The sequence below is a fragment of the Cariama cristata genome, unplaced genomic scaffold (genome assembly GCF_000690535.1).
Source record: "Cariama cristata isolate BGI_N322 unplaced genomic scaffold, ASM69053v1 scaffold2962, whole genome shotgun sequence".
In the NCBI taxonomy this organism is placed as follows: Eukaryota; Metazoa; Chordata; class Aves; order Cariamiformes; family Cariamidae; genus Cariama; species Cariama cristata.
The window spans coordinates 153,136-172,347 of NW_009603098.1; the positions used below are offsets into that span (position 1 = coordinate 153,136).

The 19,212-nt window shown below is 37.1% G+C and overlaps 1 protein-coding gene across 1 annotated transcript in view; it reads right to left on the reverse strand.

The window, feature by feature from the left end:
* The window catches only part of LOC104157625 (DENN domain-containing protein 1A-like), a gene marked incomplete at its 5' end in the record, with an annotated part of 122,653 nt that overhangs the window by 74,510 nt on the left and 28,931 nt on the right, over positions 1-19,212 (reverse strand). Inside the window, 2 exons of the mRNA XM_009695036.1 lie at positions 3,810-3,935; positions 11,045-11,146. Coding sequence (XP_009693338.1) covers positions 3,810-3,935; positions 11,045-11,146 — 228 coding nt within the window. The remainder of the gene's footprint in view (positions 1-3,809; positions 3,936-11,044; positions 11,147-19,212) is intronic.

A 19,212-nucleotide genomic window follows, 5' to 3' on the forward strand; every position in this document is an offset into this window, starting at 1 on the left:
TGTGTGTCTCTGTGTGTGTGTCTCTGTGTGTGTGTGTGTGTGTGTGTGTGTCTGTGTGTGTGTGTGTGTGTGTGTCTGTGTGTGTGTGTCTCTGTGTGTGTGTCTCTGTGTGTGTCTGTGTGTGTCTGTGTGTGTGTGTCCCCAGCCACCAACCTACGCGCAGCTGTGAAGGGCCACAAACCACCTCAACGCACGCCAAGTCATTACACAGCTATTTCTGCTGAAGATGACCTGCTTCTGAGAATTAAATATTCAAAAGATGATAAAAACATTCCCTCTGCAAACAGCAAAACATCAGGAATTTTAAAAAAAGTCATTCAAGCTAACAAAACGCTCACACTGGTGTCACTGTTTGAAATTCAGGTAATATTCACAAAGATAGCAATCTTCCTCAATGGAGCCAAGTAAGCACACTGCTTCTGATGTGTTTTACTGCGCTTCACAGCAAGAGAGGTTTGCGGAGACTGTGAGTACATCCCATGTAACAGACACTCTCATACTTAAATCTGCCTTAACGCACCTAACAAAACACACATGCACAGTAGGAAACGTAACTGAATCAGTTATTTTGTTGTATAAATCTTTAGACTTGCAGACTATTATCTGGATACGTTTTTTCATGCAAAAGTTCCAGTTACTGAAGGCCTCGGAAAGTTTACAGCAACATAACTCAATCATTGTCGGTGTACTGGTTTATACATACATGGCATAACCTTGGACCTTTAGAATAAAAGCTTCTGAACAGAGTAAGAGCTCTTACTATGCTCAAGTATAACGTGAATTTAAAGTCTGCTCTGTGACACGTTCTGGGCCTACACAGAATAACGAAAAATAGCTTCACATCATTTATCTCAAAAAGTCAATGCACACCAGATGAGATGGTCTATGAAATTAAATTGTCTTATGAGACAAATACTATGAAAGGAGGAAAAGCTGCTGCTTCTTTGAATTGCTTTACTAACTAGCAATGATTTTAAATGAACAGTCAGGTTTCTTGAGTTACAGGACATGAAATGCAAAGAACCACATCATGTTTGCTATTGCTTATGCTGCATATTTATGACATGTGAAGGTGGTAAGAGATAAAAAAACACAACTGAGGTATTTGAAAATACGTTCTTTTCCAAGAAGCTATTTCTTCCATATGTTTTTCTATTTGTCTCAGACACATCAAAATGATTTGCAACTGTTACATCAGTAACAGTTTCAAGATAATTTTTTCCAAACAGACATTAAAATTTTAAAGCAAATTATGACAGCCACTGTGGCCTTTGTGGATTGCAATACATCAATGAAGAGCAGTCAAAGAGTTGCTGCATACACTTTAATATTCTTCCACTATTCAACAAGAAACTCCCGTCATTTTGTATTTATACAAGATGTGTATCATGACCACTTTGAGCACCTATAATCTACAAACTCCACAAACTGAGCTGATCAGCTGACAGTAAATAACAGTGAATATAATTGCTGCGTAGAACATGGAATGATCTTGAGAGTACAGAAGACTACTTCAAGTGCAGCATTCGAAGTACGGCACAGCAGCGAAACATAAAACACTTGCAAATTTTCTTTATCTAAATCTTAATACTGAAATGTATAATCAGAAATTAAATTTTTAATTTATGAAAGGACTTGGGAAAGAAAGTCCTGAGAATCTCCATTTCCTGATTATTAAAATTGGCTTTTATGATGTATTTGTGCAATTATGTTTACAAGTTTTCTTTAATGGAATGCTAACCAAACCAATTTCTTCTACTTCCTCAGGTTAGCTGTCCCTCAAAGTTGCACTTTCTAGGGATGTGCCATTGTCAACTGATTTCGAATATTCATCTTTAACACTCAGCCTTCAAAATACCAGATGGTATTTCCAGAAAAGCAATTTAAGTTTTTATTTTTCTTCATAAGTCCCTTAACTAGTTAATCTCACAGACATCGAGGCAAAGCATACACCAATATTCCCAGAGTTGCCTGGCAACTACTGGGAGGAGCAACGGAGAACAAGGAAGCCTGCGTGGATGAAGGGAAGTCAGTGTCTCCCGGACATAGATAAAGGAGGCTTACAGCCAGAGTGTCTTGTGGTTTCATTTTTATTTTTTAAATGGATATTTTACTTACCTCCCACTATTTCACCTTAGATGCTTTAGAAGCCCAATACTTACACCCAGACATACATACACAAGTCAATACAATTTATTTTTCACACACACACAACACATGGATTCCCCCAGTAAGACATGGAATGACCCATGCTGACTTCAAAAGTTGTTTTCAAACCCCAAATATGAATTGTTGGAATGATGCTTATTTGATGGTGATAACTGGACTATTTAAAATTCAGACTGAGCTAATCTTTTCCCTCTTGCTTCAAAAATAACAAAGACTAACTATAGTACTGAAGAGACCTTAGTTACTGAAACATCCTCAACCTCAAGAAACACTAGGCCTGTAGACCAACTTCCAGACTTTTCCTTTAACATCATGATTAAAATTAGATTTATTACTTGTCTGCATGCCAGATCTCTTCATTAATCTTCACAGAGCAGGAGAATGCAAAATACACCACCTTTTCTCAACTAGTTAGCCTTCATTCTCACTCCACTTATTTCACCTCCCCATTTACACTCAGAACTCATCTTAACATCTCCCACTGGTATTCAAACTCTCCACTGCTACCACCAATTTTCCATTCTGACTCCAAATGCTTGCAGATGCAAGAAGAAGGTATTAAGACAAAAGTATGTTTTGTCCTCTACAGAGATCTTGTTAAGCAGCCACAGGTCTAAACAACAGTAGTTCAAATGAGCCCCTGAACACCGCATTGAGATTTGTCACTGCATTTGACTTGCACATGTGTTTGTTTCCCCTGCTTCAGAAATAGGCAACATGGAATATTTTGGAAATACTCTGTGGATCACTCTGCAGTTAGTATTCTTCATCCCCCATATTTCTGGGACATAGCTGATGAATTATACCTGAATGTTCCTCATACTATTTACCTTGTCTCTAACTGTCTATCAGCATAATGTACACACTTTAAAAGGAACTCCCTAAGTACACAGTAGCAAAACCAGAGTGTCACAAAACATGTGGAAATACATTAACTTGGCTGGACTGATTTGTATTGAAGTCCATGAAGCTACTTGCAGTGGGCCAGGAACAGATGCCTCACTAGAAGCAATAAAATGCAAGATCAAGTACAGAAAAATCCTTCCTCCACTCAGATGGCACTTAATCATTGCTAAATAGATTAGCTCTGAACCAGAAGCAAGAAACTGAATTTCCCTAACAGAACATTTATTGTCAATAGTTACAGCTCCATACACTCTTCATATTTCTGTAAAAGCACAATTTCTTTACTAATCATTTTCTTAAACTCCAAGATTCCTTAAAACTGCATGTTTCACAGTTAAGCATGTGTTTTGTAAAAACTGTATCTTTTACTACCTTTAAAAATAATACAGTGAATACCAAGGTTTTGCAGTGAGAGAAAATGGTCAACTCCGCACTAGCCTCCCATGATCATTAATTTATACTTTTTTTTTTAATCACCTCTCTTCTAACTTAACTGTCTTCAGAAACAAGCAACACCCATGCCTTTCTATAAGAAGTTTTCTCCCTGTGTGATTGATCATGATTGTTGCACTTCTTTTTTGGAGACTGGAACACTGTTTTCAGTACTAGTCGGCCAAAGAGCCAGAATGCTGACCTTAGTAATGGTAGCTTATACTACACTTTGAATTCTTGTTAGCTTTTTCCCCCACCACAGTTGCAGATGTACATCTTATGCCTACTAATTTCCTACTTACAGGTTCAATTTTCAGGGCATTTCTGTAGCTCCCAAAGAAAGATGCTTGTGCTTTTAGAAACGCTCTTGCAACACCATCTCCAGTGGTTGTAGAGACTTTCTTCAATCTGTTCTTCAGTGCAGAAACCTGAAATCACACAACAGGTCTAGATCACTCTCATACCGCAAAGAAAGCTTAGCACATTGGGGCACAGCTAAATGAAAAAATGTGCTAACCGCAGCAGTAGTTATGACAAAAAGTGACATTGTGAACTCAGAGTTGAATTTTTCAGTTCTAAAAGCATTACTTTTCAAGCTGTTATGCTTCTCCAAGATACAATTGGATTCTATTCAGAAACCAATAGGAAAATAAAAGCTTCATTTCAACCCTGCCCCTCCTACTTGAAATTTGCTGTTAACATGCTGTTGAGTACTCTTTTAAAGGTAGTCCATGAAGTTCTGTGTTATTCCTGATTAGAATCCATGAAAGAATTTCAGCTAAATTAATTCAAACATCAGACTAAGAGAGAAATTGTTCTGCATAATCAGGCGATCCATCACCACCAAGGCTAAGAACAAATTCTGTAGGTCTGAAAAACCGGTTTGCCACAAATAGAAGGTTTGGGTTTTTTTTCCTTTTAAGGTTACATTCCCTTGTATTTCAGAGACTTAATGGAAAACAACAAAATGAGAGTTTTACTTATGCATATGGTGGGTTCCCTTGGCTGGCTCCCAGACCCCCACCCAGCCACTCTCTCACTCCCCCTCCTCAGCAGGACTCAGGGAGAAAACATGAAGAAAAAGCCCGTGGGCTCAGCTTAAGACAGGGAGATCACTTAGCAATTAGCATCACGGGCAAAACAGACTCAATTCAGGAAAATTAATTTAATTTATTGCCAATTAAAATATGAGTTGGACGGTGAGAAACAAGGACAGAAATTAAAACACCTTCCTCCCCCTGCCCCTGCCTTTTTGCCAGCTCAACTTCCCTCCTCCCTGAGCGGCACAGGGTGACGGCAATGGGGGCCGTGGCCAGTCCCTAACAGTTCCCCTCTGCCGCTCCTTCCTCCTCACACTTTTACTCACTCCTCACTGCCGTGTGGCGTTTTCCCCTCCCTTACGTACGCTTCCAGAGAGGCGCTGCCAGCTTTGCTGATGGGCTCAGCTGGTGCCGGCTGTGTCCTGCACCGGCCACCCGGGCCTCTCCTCACAGAGGCACCTCGGACACCCAACGCAATCCAGAAAACAAAACCCGCAGCTTTTAAAAAGTCTCAAATTAACAATGACATTCTGTCTACTGAAGTCTCTTTTCTTCCTGTTTCTCAAGAGATCTAAACCACCGGTGTGCAGGATGGCTCCTCTCTTAACCCCCATTGCCTTTTCCCTTCCACTGTGGAGGTGTTTAATTACCTCAGGATGCATGAGCTGCACTGTAGGCAAACACAGCCCTAACGGTCTCATTACCATTTACACAGAGACACTTACCGATCACAACTTAGCAAATACCAACTAAACACATTTCTATGCAGCCAGAGTTAAAACCACCACGATCCAGGCTACCTGAATAGTCTTTGTTTTCTGTGTACACCAAGGGCTGAAGTTTTAGGGGATTACCCATTACTGTTCTCTGTGCTTCAGAATTTCTCATACATGCAAGACGGCTGTGACTTAGTTTGATGTCTCTTTTCCAGTGCTTAGAGCTCAGTAACAACTGAAGTAAGGTTGTGTAGCCAGATATTATTGTTAGTGACAGCGTTTTTCTTTCCCAAACACAAGCTGGGAAAGGAGATAAAAAACCCACCACCTTCAAAGATTAACATCAAGCTTGCTCTGCCTGTGCTGCAACGGTTATAGGTTCCATTAAATCATTAACAAATAGCTATGTCAGTAGCAATTTTTTGGTGTTGCAGACAGAACCAGGACAAGCTAAGTTTTTGAGACAGATCTCACATAACACATAGCAATACAAAAACAACAATCTGGGCACGGATTCTTGAAAGAAATTCAACTAGCGCTTTTGCAGGATGCGGCCATGTCACACGCAAAACCTCAGTTTGATAAGATACCTTACGCAGAAGACAGGGAGGAGCCACAATTTCAGAAGGAAAGTAGAAAGCCAGGAAACCCCTAGTCATCTTGATTTGCAGAATGCCACAAGTGACTCCATAAATATCCGTGTTATGAATTTAACAGAAATAATTCTATCAATAACTAGAAAGTAATCCTTTTCAAATGCAATTCTGAAAAATTCCATTGGGGTAGCTCTATATACTTCACACTATGCAAGAAACGTCATAGGAATATTATTTACAGAGTAAGCAGATTCTGTTGTAGTGAATACAACTAACCGTGTTTTCTGAGAGGATGAGTAATACCTCATAAAATATAAGCTGATGGTTCAAATGTTCAAATTAACTTTCAAGACCTTCCCCACATCCTCCAGCTCATTATAAAAGCTTATTCCGGTCTCATCCATTTCTCCAAAATCCTACCAGATGAGTCGAGTTTTTTCTGCCTCAGGGTTTTGCTACCAGCCTGCCTTAGCAGCAAACAGCAGGCTGATTTTACTGAACAACTGCTCTTGAGTGCTTCACTTTCATTCCTCCTGTAAGCACATCCCTCACTTCCTCCTTCAGCAGTCTTAGATTTGGGGAGGGCAGGGAAGCGACTTCTTATCTTGCTATATAGGTGTTAAATACATAATCCATACCATGCACTACTTTTTCTTCTTTTAAAACTAGATGTTATATTTGCGCTTGTGTTTACCAAAACAGTCGCAAAGACGCTTCCTTTTAAATTTTCTGCAGATTCTGTTGTAGAAGGAATTTCATTACCGTTATTTAGTATAATAGAAATAATCAAGAGTGTGTCCAGCATTGTTTATAAATCTGAATCCTGTGGCTTATGCCAATGATTCATGCATTAATGAGCCCATAATCACATATTAACATAATACATGATAACAGATTAAGTCTATCATGCCCATAAAATAAGCTCACTCTCATTCACTGAGATAATGTCTCTCAAGGAGGTCTGTCATTCTCAAAATGTAAAAGCCTCAACAGATTTTCAAACCCAAACAGCACACTTCTTCATGTTTGAAGGGGTCTGATGTTGTAGGGATGAAATATGCATTTATTTCCCATATTAACTTATGTAAACCATTTAAAGGTAGTTCTTAAAAGTGCAATAAAATATCCATAGCTCTGAGTAACTTCTAAATCCATGTCAAACATAATCCTAAGTGGTTTTCTTTAAACATTATTGTGAAGATAAAGAACTTGCCAACTATATAGAAGGAAAAGGCTCTACGCTTCATTTTACAACAAACCAAAAGTTCAGAAGGCTAGTCAGAGCTTTTTTCTGTGTTTCAGCTTCCCTATTTGGTATAGAAGCAGAACATTGATAGATATTTTGCTAATTCCTTAAGCTTTCAGATCATTTGTTCTCCTCTAAGACTAAATCAAACACTGTAGCATGTCTATTTTATATATGTACACTTTTACTATTTCAATGAGGATTACTGCAATAGGCATATAATAGTTTTTAAAAAAAAGAAAATATTAACAACATATTTAAAGACACTAACATGTAAGAAAAAAATAATTCATGTTTACTGTGGAATAACTTAGTACATAAGACAAACTAGATTATAGAAGCAGATTTATGATTCCTGTCTAAAGGGGCAGTAAAACTTTAAGAAAAAAAAAAAGACTGTGACCACTCAATATGAAGATTATTTCTAGCCAAACAGACACACATACACGCAGTCTACCCTGAGAGTGTTTTTAAAGAAGATTTTTATACTTCTGGCAGTTCAGGTTTAAAGGTCAGATTTAAACTATCACCATGTTTCAAAATGCAATCTGTGCAATGCAGCATAATGAAATGGTTCAGCAAAGGTGCTAGTGGAAATTCTTTTAATTAGGTCCAAGGCTTTTCAGTTGTCAACATGAATAAAGCAAGAAACATTCTATCGCAAACACAGTGTAAGAAATAAAAATGGATTCACCTTTAAGAAAATGGTTCTGCTATAGAGTTGTAGTTTAGTACTTCATGCTGTCCTGAAAGCAGTTAATTTCCCACTAAGTGAAAAACAGTAACATACTTGTTACTTCCTACTTGTGGTAACTTGTTAATGAATGGACAACAGTAGCATACACAACTAAATTACTGACAGCCTAAGATATTCATAGGCTAGTGCAAATTTACAATACTCTCACAGCTATCAGATATGTAAGATCTCTTTGGCGCAGTACACTGCGTTGCATCAGGGCTTCATTTAATAAAAACTACAAGTTGACAGAGCGAGCTTATGCTTTACTCCTTGTAATATGAAGCTCTGACTACAACTAAGACTGAAGATGACACTTATTTGGAAATACATGAAAAATCCATAAGGGTTGCATAAAAAAAATAAATTACTACCCCCTCTTTGCTATTCCTTGCAACACAGACGGTGGTGTAGGAGACTTGTCAGCAGCAGATGCACTTATTGTAATCACAGTCCTTAATAAATCTCTTTTTTTAATATTGACTATTTTAAAAGGAAAGTTACTTCCCAGGGCGTTCTCATGCTGCCAGATTTTCAGCAACATATCAGAAGCAGAATGTGAAGAAGGGACAGTTTTTCACATTTCAAGTAGTTAACCAGTAACACAGTAGTACACACCTTGATTTTCAGGGACCTGACCTGAACAGTTCAGGAAGTCTGACTGCTAGCAGGTACTGCTGAGGTAAACCAGGGCAGAGAAATGACTTAATGGGATTCTGCCGGAACTGTCTCAATGCTATCCAGCCCCTCGGACACAAATGTTAACTGGAAAGACATTTCACTGTAGCCTATGTTCGTTTGGATCCTAAATAGTTCATTCTAGATTCCCAAGAATCAACAGTTTCGGTAGCAACATCACTATCATGAAACTCAAGCAAAACTCACTACCTGAAGCTCTAAAATAATCATAGGACCTCATTTACTCGATTAAAAACAGCTGCTCAAGGAGAGGGGGAAAAAAGCTTTAAAAATTTTCCACTGGATTAATTACCTGGTGGCAAATGCATCGCACAGAAGATGTTCTTCCTCACTGTTGAATATAGATAGATTTAATTTAGCAAAGTAAATTTTGTGTCTACTCAGCACTGCATGAATTGCCTGCTGTTCACATTAAGTAGCAAAACTGGCAGAAGAGCTTGATATAACAGCCATTTATGACCATGAAACTGTTGAAGACATTTCTGGTTTCTCAGACCATAAATGCACCTATTTAGACTCAGACCAGTGGGGAGACACAATCCCAGAATCTCCCCATTCTCCCAGTGAAGCAAAAGGGGAAAAAAAAAAATAAAAAGGAAAAAAGTATAATGGATTGGCTTTAGAGTCTCCCTGCTGAGACGAACAACTTGATCCACTTACAGTTCCAAACACATGATGCATGAAAGAACTGACAGAAATTCAATTCTGGCAAAGAAGAGCAGCTGCTCTCTAGTGGTCAAAGCCAAATATTAAGCAGTCTGAAGGAAAGGAAAAGGAGAATACTTCATTATCTAGGTAACTAAAATAATGAAATAAAGCTAAATAAGACATAAACACTGATCCCAAACATTAATTACGCAACATGATTCAAGTTAAGGCTTTGTTGCGACAAATATTAATCCCAGCTGTATTTATATAGCAGTTGTGAAAAAAAAAATACACCATGTACGCTATTTGTGAGCCATGCCAGTTAATTGAATTTGCTGGCAGCACTTCCTCTGCTATGCTCCAAACATCCTCCAAGATAAAATGTAGCTTTTAAATAGACCGGTGGAAAACTGAATCAAGAAATTTGAACTAATAAAACACAACTCTCTACTGTTATAAACGTGAAGTAAAAGTAAATAATGAAAGGAAGGAAGTCTCTTAAAATTTATTACATTCCAAAGCTTGAAGTTCTGTGTTTATTGGTGAAGCCTCTTCTGATGTTCTACAGTGCGCCTTCAACAGCTCTTTTAATGAAGTCTCATAAAATCTAATATAATACTTGATTGTTGACAAATCATATACATGTTTGAGGCCCCGCAGTCACTGTATCCAGACATTTCTTACATAATTCCATGCAATTTACAAGTCTGTCATTCCCCGGGTTGTGGATAATGGCACGAGCGATGACCAGCTGGCAGGTTTGGATATCGGGAGTGAAATCAAAATGAAAAACTATATAAAGCCAGAAAAATGCATGGAAGTAACTTTTATAGACTAAATGCTTGACTAAAGCCAAAATGTTCACAATCATGACGGACCTTTCATCCAGAGCTCACTGTTTTCGAAGAATGGCTCACACCACAGATCATACAGAAATGACGGGGTGTCACAGTAGGAGGCCCTGGGTATTCACCATTACTCGAGTTTTTCCTCAAACACACCAGCTTATACTGAGCTCCCTGCATATCAATTTTATTTCTCAACTACACATAAAAAGGCATAGATCTAAAAAGAAATCCAGATTTTTCCCATGCCGTTTTCTCCTAAACAGTCACCCTCTGACTTAAAAGTAGCTTCATTTACTCTACTGCTCTTCCCTCTCAGCTTCTTTGGTAAAGATGATTACAGCAGCAAGTGGCAAGCTGGATGTATCTTTGTCCCATTAAAGGGAAAAAGAAAGTATTTATACAACATTTCTATCAAGTTATTAAAAAATAAATAAATTACCAATAAAAAGTTTGAATGAGAAAGAAAATAAGTTCCAAATTCTATGCACTGACCAGTGCTAGAAGTGAATATGAAGTAGCCCATTTGATATCGTAACTCAAGGTGTAAAATGCACAAAGTTTATTAAAGCTCATCTGGAAGAAGTGACAGGAGAAAACCCCCAAAATTTCATTTGGAAACAAAAGTTATGTAAAAACGCAGGATTTTTGTTTCCTGTTCAGATGCACCATAACCTGTGTGGTTTTCATTTGTCTTTTTTACCCATAAAAGACCAACTCTTAAGGCGACCTGAAACTTGAACATGACACTCCAAAACTGAAACTGGGTTGCTGCAGCATTTCTAGCTTATGTGAGCATTAGCTACTTTTCATTAGGAGGCTTAAAAATATGTCTGCAAATGTTCAAACAAACATTCCTTAACATTTCAAAACAGGAAAGAATTGAGGTAAAGCAGTTTACTTATAATAATGAGAGTAACACAATGAGACACCTCAGTTACAAACTGAACAGGTCAAAAGGATTTACACTTTTAAGTAATGGAATAGTTGGATAAATCATTTCATACATACCACATCATTAGGAAGGCTCTGAAGGTCATCAAAAGGGGTTTCCAGTGTGTTGGTGTCTACATTAAGAATCACTACATCTTCCAGGGCCATGTTTCTTACTTTCTAAATATGAGCAAATTCAAGAAAAGGGAAAGGAAAATACAAAGCATGAAGAGTTAAATGTTATGCATTAAGGACACAAGTGATGGCATAACATCATGGTATCACAAAACTTCAAGCATTTTAAAAACAACCAACAGTCCTGTCTTTCTGTCATCATTTGTTTTATTTATTCACATTTAACAATGCTGAAAAATTAACCTTCAATTTGCAGAGGGAAGTTCTTAACACTGTGCATGCTGAAATTGTTGAAATTAGAGAATTACTGTTTGTGCTTATTCAAGCCAAGATTTATTTCAAGCACCTCTACTAATGTTCATCTTCATTCTGGTATCCTGTTTGCACATTTAGCAGTTTCTAGCTGAGTCAAGATTTCAAGTATATCTTTTTATATTCAGAAATTAATTTAAATAACCATAAGTAGTGGCTTTTCTAGGAGTTAAGAGTTGCAGTAAGTCAGCGATGGGAACTGGTTTCCAAATTCCAGGTTGAATTCTGGACTCCAATAGAGAGAAGTTTACAATTCTATTTAAGTAAAATGGACACTATCAGAGGTTAAAAAATAAATAATTAAAATGAAAAAAGCTAAGAGAAAAGTAACTCCACCATATCATGGTCTCTTAATGTTCAGTGAGTTTAAATTTTTCATCCTGTTCCCATGAATTGAGAGAAAGGAATGTCTCTAATCTAGTTTATGTGTTAACATCATCTGAAACAGTACATGGACATGCAAAAGAAAAGCACAACCTATTTCTCAAAAGAATGATCATTAGTACCTTTGACATTCAGTGTCTACAGGTATTGGTGATCTAAGCAAATTTAAACATTGTCAGACTTTATTTCCCTGCTTAAACAACAGTAAATGAATCACTGATATGAAACAGAGCAGCATTTAAATATTTATTTTAACATTTTTTCCACTAACAGGAGAATTGAATCCTTTTTTTTTTTTTTGACTGACTAATCATACCTATGTAAGCCCTCTTCAAATAAAGGTTTGAAAATTCAAAATCAGAAAAAGTGGAACTATAGAATATGGTAATTAAGGAAATTTCCCAACGACACGTTTAAGTACCTACATACCTAAACATAGGACCAAATGAAAGTTACTGAATAGGAAAATGAACAAAAACACACTCAATTTTTAATTAAGGTTTTGTGGGGTGGGGGAATTGTTTCCTTTAAAAGAAAGGAACTGAAGCTCTAAAACAATGGCAAAGTTGAGCCTTAGGCATCTAAATAATTACCTTCAGTTTTCAAGGCTCAGTCCTCTGTCTATAAAGAAAACTGCTGTGTACTTGGGGTAGGGGGGAAAGCCAACAACTATAAAAAACACTTTGTAGACATTTAAGTTTAGGTCTTCCACGAGAAATTTCTTTAGCTTAAATGGATGAATATTACATTTAATGCTTTCCATATAAAAAGCATAAGTACTGCCTGACAAACCAGGTACTTTCCTCTACGTTTCAGGAACCAAAGGTCACTCTGTTGGCTGCATCTGATAAACTCTAAAGCAATCCAGGAGTCTTGCTCCTTCTAGGAGTCCGGAAGCACCAGACAAACTGATTTGCTCCTTCCTGTTTCAGAAAATTAAAAATCTCACTTATACTCAGAGGAGTCTAAAAAGCTCCAACAAAAAAGTCTTGCAACGTACTTAACCAAAGCCAGAAGCTTGTCAAAATCAAGTGCTAGTAGGACAAGACAGAAGGAATTAAAACCTTCTCTTGATTCTTGCCGAAGAAGCAACAAACATGGGCTTGAACTTGTCAATGAGTGTTTTTGTAACTTTGGTGACGAATCTGCACATTCCTTTCAGCAAAACTTCGGGGGTTTCTGTAGCAAAGAAAAGGCTTGTGACAAGCAGATATCTGCCAAGGAGGATAGTTCAAAAAGAACATTGCTTATGGTGCAAGGACTATAAATGCTGATCAAAATAATTATCTCCACACATGGTCCAGAAATCACTGCATCCGAAAGGAAGGCTAATATCAAACTCTGCTGTGCTATACCTTTACACTGTGAAGAGCACAACCTTACCTTAAAACTTCCCAATGTTTGTATTAAGGCAGTGGATTTCCCTGGAGACAAACCCTCAAATTTATTAAAACACTTGAGACTAACTTGATTTATAGCATCCGTCTTGCAATGCATTTGAAAAAGTGTAATTTTTAAATGGTCCACTTGTAGCTTATCCTAGAGAAATGCAGACTGACCAGTTCATCTTAATCCTTATCTGGTTTTAGCATCTTTCCTTTCACTATAATCTTTGATAAAGGTATTATTAGATAGTTATAAGGACTTTTGTCCAACAATCGCATGGTTCTTTCACTAAACGTAGTACCTATCAGCCCAACTGACCCGGAAATTAAAGTATTTACTCTCTTGTTGGAATTTCAGTAAAAATTCCCAGCATCCAACTGCATTTCTCACATTAAATCCCACTGGACTCTATGACTTGCAACTACATGTTGATCATTTTCACAGGTATAGTTTGCGTGTTCTCATAATTTTCTCAAAATACGAAGGGACGGCCACTAAGCCATGTATGTCGCATTCCATATTCCACAACTTACTGAATATCTAAACAACGTTTTACAAATAAAAGTGATACCTGTTAAACAGAACAGACTATATTCAGTATGTTCTTATTTTTCTGAAAGAAAAGAGCAGAGAAGCAAAGAGCACGAGGTATGAACATTACCCTTTCCTTATCTAATTTTACCACAGGCTACCGATGTGCTGAGTCAAAAGAAGTGATTTAGTGAACATGTGCATCACATATCACTACTGCAAACCTTTCTTAACCATCCTTACCAAATTACTTGTAGCCATAATGAATCATCTAAAAACCATCAAATCAAACTAACATCTACACCTGCCTTTTATTTTAAATGTCTCTTTTTAAAAGAGTGGAGAGGTATGGAAAGCTGGTTTAACAAGCACACTGAACCCATTGTTTATGGCCTCTATAAACATGGCTTAGTAAGAATTACTGACTTAATCAGAGAGAACTTATCTCCTGGTGAAAAGAGCACTTTAAATTTCAGAAATGGCACCTTTACTGTGAAAATCTCTTAACTTTTCAAACAAACTCCAGGGGGCCTTAAACACCAGGTCAGTAAATAAGCAGCAGTTAGTGCGTCTGTCCTGCTCACAAGCAGCCAAACACTTGAAGTAATTTAAATGTTTTATGTGAAAGTTTGCAAAAACACTGAAAAACTATATTCCAACAGAAGTATCAAGGGGCGTGCCTCTGCTTCACTCAGATCACATGCTAGAAGCAATATTGATCAATACTACTAACATGAGTTTATACTAAATGCTATTTTATTATCACTGTCTACAGTTGGCAGTTCTTGCATTTCCTATCATAAAAAAAATTTGAAGTTAAACTTATTTCACATAAACAATTTTATTGAATGGTTCATTTAAAAAGAAAAAAACCAAACACCACCCTCCTCCCCCTGCCCCCTCAAAAAAACCCCCAGGTTTGCATAATTTTATGGCTAAATTGGTGCCAAAACATAAACTAAGTTGATCATGAGGTTTCACAACCAGATACAAATGTGATCAACATATTGAAAAATGTTGTGGCAGAAAAAAAGAAACTGTACCTTCCACCAACTATTTGGGAAAGGTAAAACTCTTCACAAAAACTAACAGCAGCTAGTTTGTACATTATATTCGAAATTGTTACGAAAGTGTGATTCACAACAAGTCTAAAATCCATTTGCTTAATGACTTATCTCTACTTAGTTAATAGTTTCCATTTATTTTCTTAAGAAAAACACCACAACACTGCAGACAACAATGTGTCAATCTGGCTGCCAGAAGCAGGAAAGGCAACGGATATAAAATTTTATTATTTCATGCCCCAACAGCAGCCAGAAGGACTTAATGAAATCACCCTTAGATTTACAATCTGAAATAGCTATTCAACAGACAAATCTGGTTAAGCTGGATGTGGCCCCTGACCTCTCAGCCCTTTGATCTGGGCACAGCAGGTGGGCTGCTGCCCCCCCGCCCCGGGCATCTCCCCCTCTTCCGCCCATCTCCCACCCTTGATGTGCAGTACCCTGAGCCCGTACAGGTGATGCGCAAGATCCTGATCACAAGCAGCTGCTGCCAACTGAGTGACAAACATCACTAGCGCTGGGCTAAGACTATTGTACAACGGAAGAAAAACCTTCTGTGCTTACTTGGTACTGCAGTATTTGTCTGTCTAAAACTTAAGCCTCAAACATCCCCCCTTGCCCCAATGCTCTTAATAAAGAACAATTATTATTTTCGTTTTTCCAATGATTGGATAAAAGATAATTCCGTAAGTAATTTGTCCTATTTTTAATGCATTTTTATCAATACTCCTGAAACCACATACAGCCGTATTTATATTTGTGAGTGACTAAATTACATTTAGTTTTTTAAGACTTGGATTTAAGTATATATACAACCCCTTCACTTAAACCCTGTAAAAAAGCTACATTTCTTGAGTTATAGCTAGAAAAGGCAGTGATTTACTAAGTATAAATGAATGGAAAAAGCTAAATATTCATCCTCACGCCAATCAAAAAATATAATTAACAATTAAGAATACCACTGGAAGATGCCAGTGGCCAATGACTTCTCAGGGTGTCTTCTGTGGCAAGGGGAAACCACGTGGCACTGTCAGGACTAAGCCTGAGCTGATGTAACCTGCTTCTCCAAGTTCGTTAGCTCAGACTCTCTGCATGCTAACTGGCCTATTACCAAATCGGATCACAAACACAGCATCCTCAAGCCTACCTGAAAAAGACCAGGTAAATATGTCAAAAAGTGCTTCCAGAATACATGCGTGGGGTTCAGAGGACTGAACACAGCTTTCCATTCATCTGTCTGCATAAGGAAGAGACTATCAACATGATGTGAGACCACCTGCCGTATCCTATCATATTAAACACAGTATGAATTTTAGTGAACCTTCTTTTCCTAACATGAACATATTTACTCATATCAGGTTAAAATAAAAGAAAAATCTGCTCATATAGGCTTTATGATATGCACAACTGTCCTTTATGCTTAGGAAAAATGTTAGAAACTCATTCCGACAAATGCAATGTGAAGTTTCACACACAAATTAATTCTGGATAACCTTGCAAGAATTAAAATTCTGAAGTCCCAGAAAAAGTCCTTGAGTGGCTGGAATATTAAAAAAAAAAAAATATATAAGAAATACTTTTCTAATCATTAACTTTAACTCTAAAGTTTGTGTTTGTGCCCCAAATACAGCAGGAAAAGGGTGGGCACTATTGTTACTTGAATGACTGGAAGCCTGGCACAGACGACTATACTGCCAGCCGCTCAGTATCTGACAGCTGAACAGAACTATCCCCAATGGTTAACCTAAACCACATGTGCCTGAATTCCAATCGGTAGTCTACTAGGTCAAGGGCATTCCTCTTCCATCAGCACCATCACACTAATAACCTTTCCTACAGAAACAGTTGCTGAAACAATCGTTTACTATGACAAAATGTAAAAGGCTGCCAGCTAAGTTTGACACCACTTAGAACACAAAGGTCAATTTAATATAATCTGAACACTAAAATAGCATACAGTACGTAGGTAGAAAACAAAACAAGATTATGAAAGGGATATGTTCATTTGATAAGAGTTTCATTTTCCTATCTCATTATTTATCATTACTAAGTACTTATCTTCATCTAATATGAATTCAATTAGTTCCATAAGCATGTTCCATTATTCATGTGATAGCTCCAGCCTTGCTTATCCAACAGCTTATAAACTTTTAGCCTTCTTTGAAGTCACTTTATGGATTGCTAAATGGAAATCTTATAAAGAATGACTAACTAGGTGATGATAGAAAAGCTGAAAAAATAAGAGCACAAAACACAGCTCTATATTTTCTACCAAGATTTCCCCCCATAAATCAGCTGGAGCCCTCTGACCTATAACAGGAGATTATCTTATCTCACTAGAGAACATTTCAGTCACAGCAAATTAGATTTAACAGTCAATGGATATGCTTGATATTTCAATCATACGAAAAAGTTGTCATTTTCCATTAAAACAACTGCTCCTTCTATGGAGAGCCTGTGTAACATGGGAAACTGCAAACTAACTTTAAGCTACAAAATGGCTTGGGGGAAAATAAATAAATAAATAAATAAAATCTTTCCAGGTGAGAGAGAGGGTGTATTTTGTTTAAAATAATTTACACTACTACTATATTTCTTCCAGAGGACCTATTCCAAGATAGTGAGAGCAAAAACCCACAGAAACAACACTAAAGCTAGAAAATTGTTTTTTTCCTACATTCCAAATTCACCCTGCCCTCTACACCACAGCTTTCTCTGAGCAAGTTTAGGCTTCCACTAACATTTACGCAAGCATGACAAATTCAGTGACTGGAGCTGTTGGAGTAGAACCATGAGCCTATATATAACTGCAATCACTCCCATGGGGCTTTACAGTAGATAAAGACTCCACCTGTCTTAACTTGAATAGAAGACTGGGGAATTAATCCCTTATCCTGAAACTAGAACATGTGGATTAACAAAACACTTTTAAAGATCTATTTGCTGAAATATCAGCATTTAAAGAAAAATGAACACTGACTAATGACAGTAGTTTTTAGTTGTAGTTTACAAAATTATTTTGATATGGAAAAATTAATATATTGTATTTTCAAAAAACCACAATCATGAGAAAAAAAAAATGCTGTTGCCAGTAAGCTGTTATTCCAACAAATAAACCACACTATTTTATACCTACACATGAAGAAAAAGAGTAATCTTTCAGCATCAAAAACAGGCAAAGAGGTAAACTAATAATTGTCTAGCTCATCTGACAAACGTCACTTTTCCTTTGCCCAAGGCACAGAGAAATTATGCGGTACTTGCCAACAAACAGACACAATAGCCCACTGTGTGATTTTATTTTATTTTTCAATGGAAAAAGCAGTTAGCTGGAAGATGCATTTCTAGCTGGAAGTATTCATTTTATCCTTAACAGCAGAGGGAGGAGAGAAGACAGGTTGCTTTATTTATTTAATTAATTTCATAAGGCACTTTGAATAACTGTACTTTGCCAAAGTGCGTCTGTGTTCCAGAATCTCCGGCTATTCAAAAGCCATACTGGATTTAGTACTAAGCAGATTTTTTCACGAGTTACTAAAATGGGTGAAAATTGGCTTCTCCAAGAACAACTCCTTTTTTTGAGTTCTTACAGATGGAGTTTGGAAGGCCTACAGAGCCCTGCAATCTGAAAAATGGAGACAAAGGAAGAGGTAATGGGTTTATGTAGCAAGGCAGGAGTAAGACATCATGCAAAGCAACTACAAAGTGTAATTATTAATTTTTTTTCCCTCTATCCATTGACAGGCTAACCACGGAGCTCTTTGTCAGCTTTCACAAATATTTTTGCTCACCAGTATCTGTATTGAGGTATTATCTTATCCTCTACCAGGTCTCTTCCTTTTTTTTCAAATAGATAGACACCATAATAAGCATGCCAATGATTACCTGGTACAGATATGGGGCAGAAAGGTTCTTGATCAAGATGAAAAATACATGATAGACTATTTCTTCCTAGATACTACTTCGGTCCTGTCTATGCACTAAAAAAGGGTAATTATCAGAAACTCCTCTAATATAAGCATATGATGTGCAAACAAATGCACATGTTGACTTTTAAAACAGTTGCTCACTCACTAACATATTATACTGCAATTCTATACTTTATTTAGCAATATAAAGGGCATTAAAAAAAGGCATCTGTATCCAGGATGGTAAGAAAAAGACAAAAAGAGTAAAGAGGTCCTGCATATTCCATCTAGCTTCTCATGAAAAAAGTTACTTCTAAAATTACTTCACATTCATGCTGGAAAAAGGGGGAAGTTACATGGCATACTAGTCTAAGTTTTAACACACATAGACAGAAAGGATCATTATTACATACATATGCCCTAATGAAATAATGTTTGATCAATATTTCCAGAGAAATGACACACTTTCATGGACAACATAAGAAAAAATATCCTGGTAATATGCATTACTTTATGTGATGTAAAA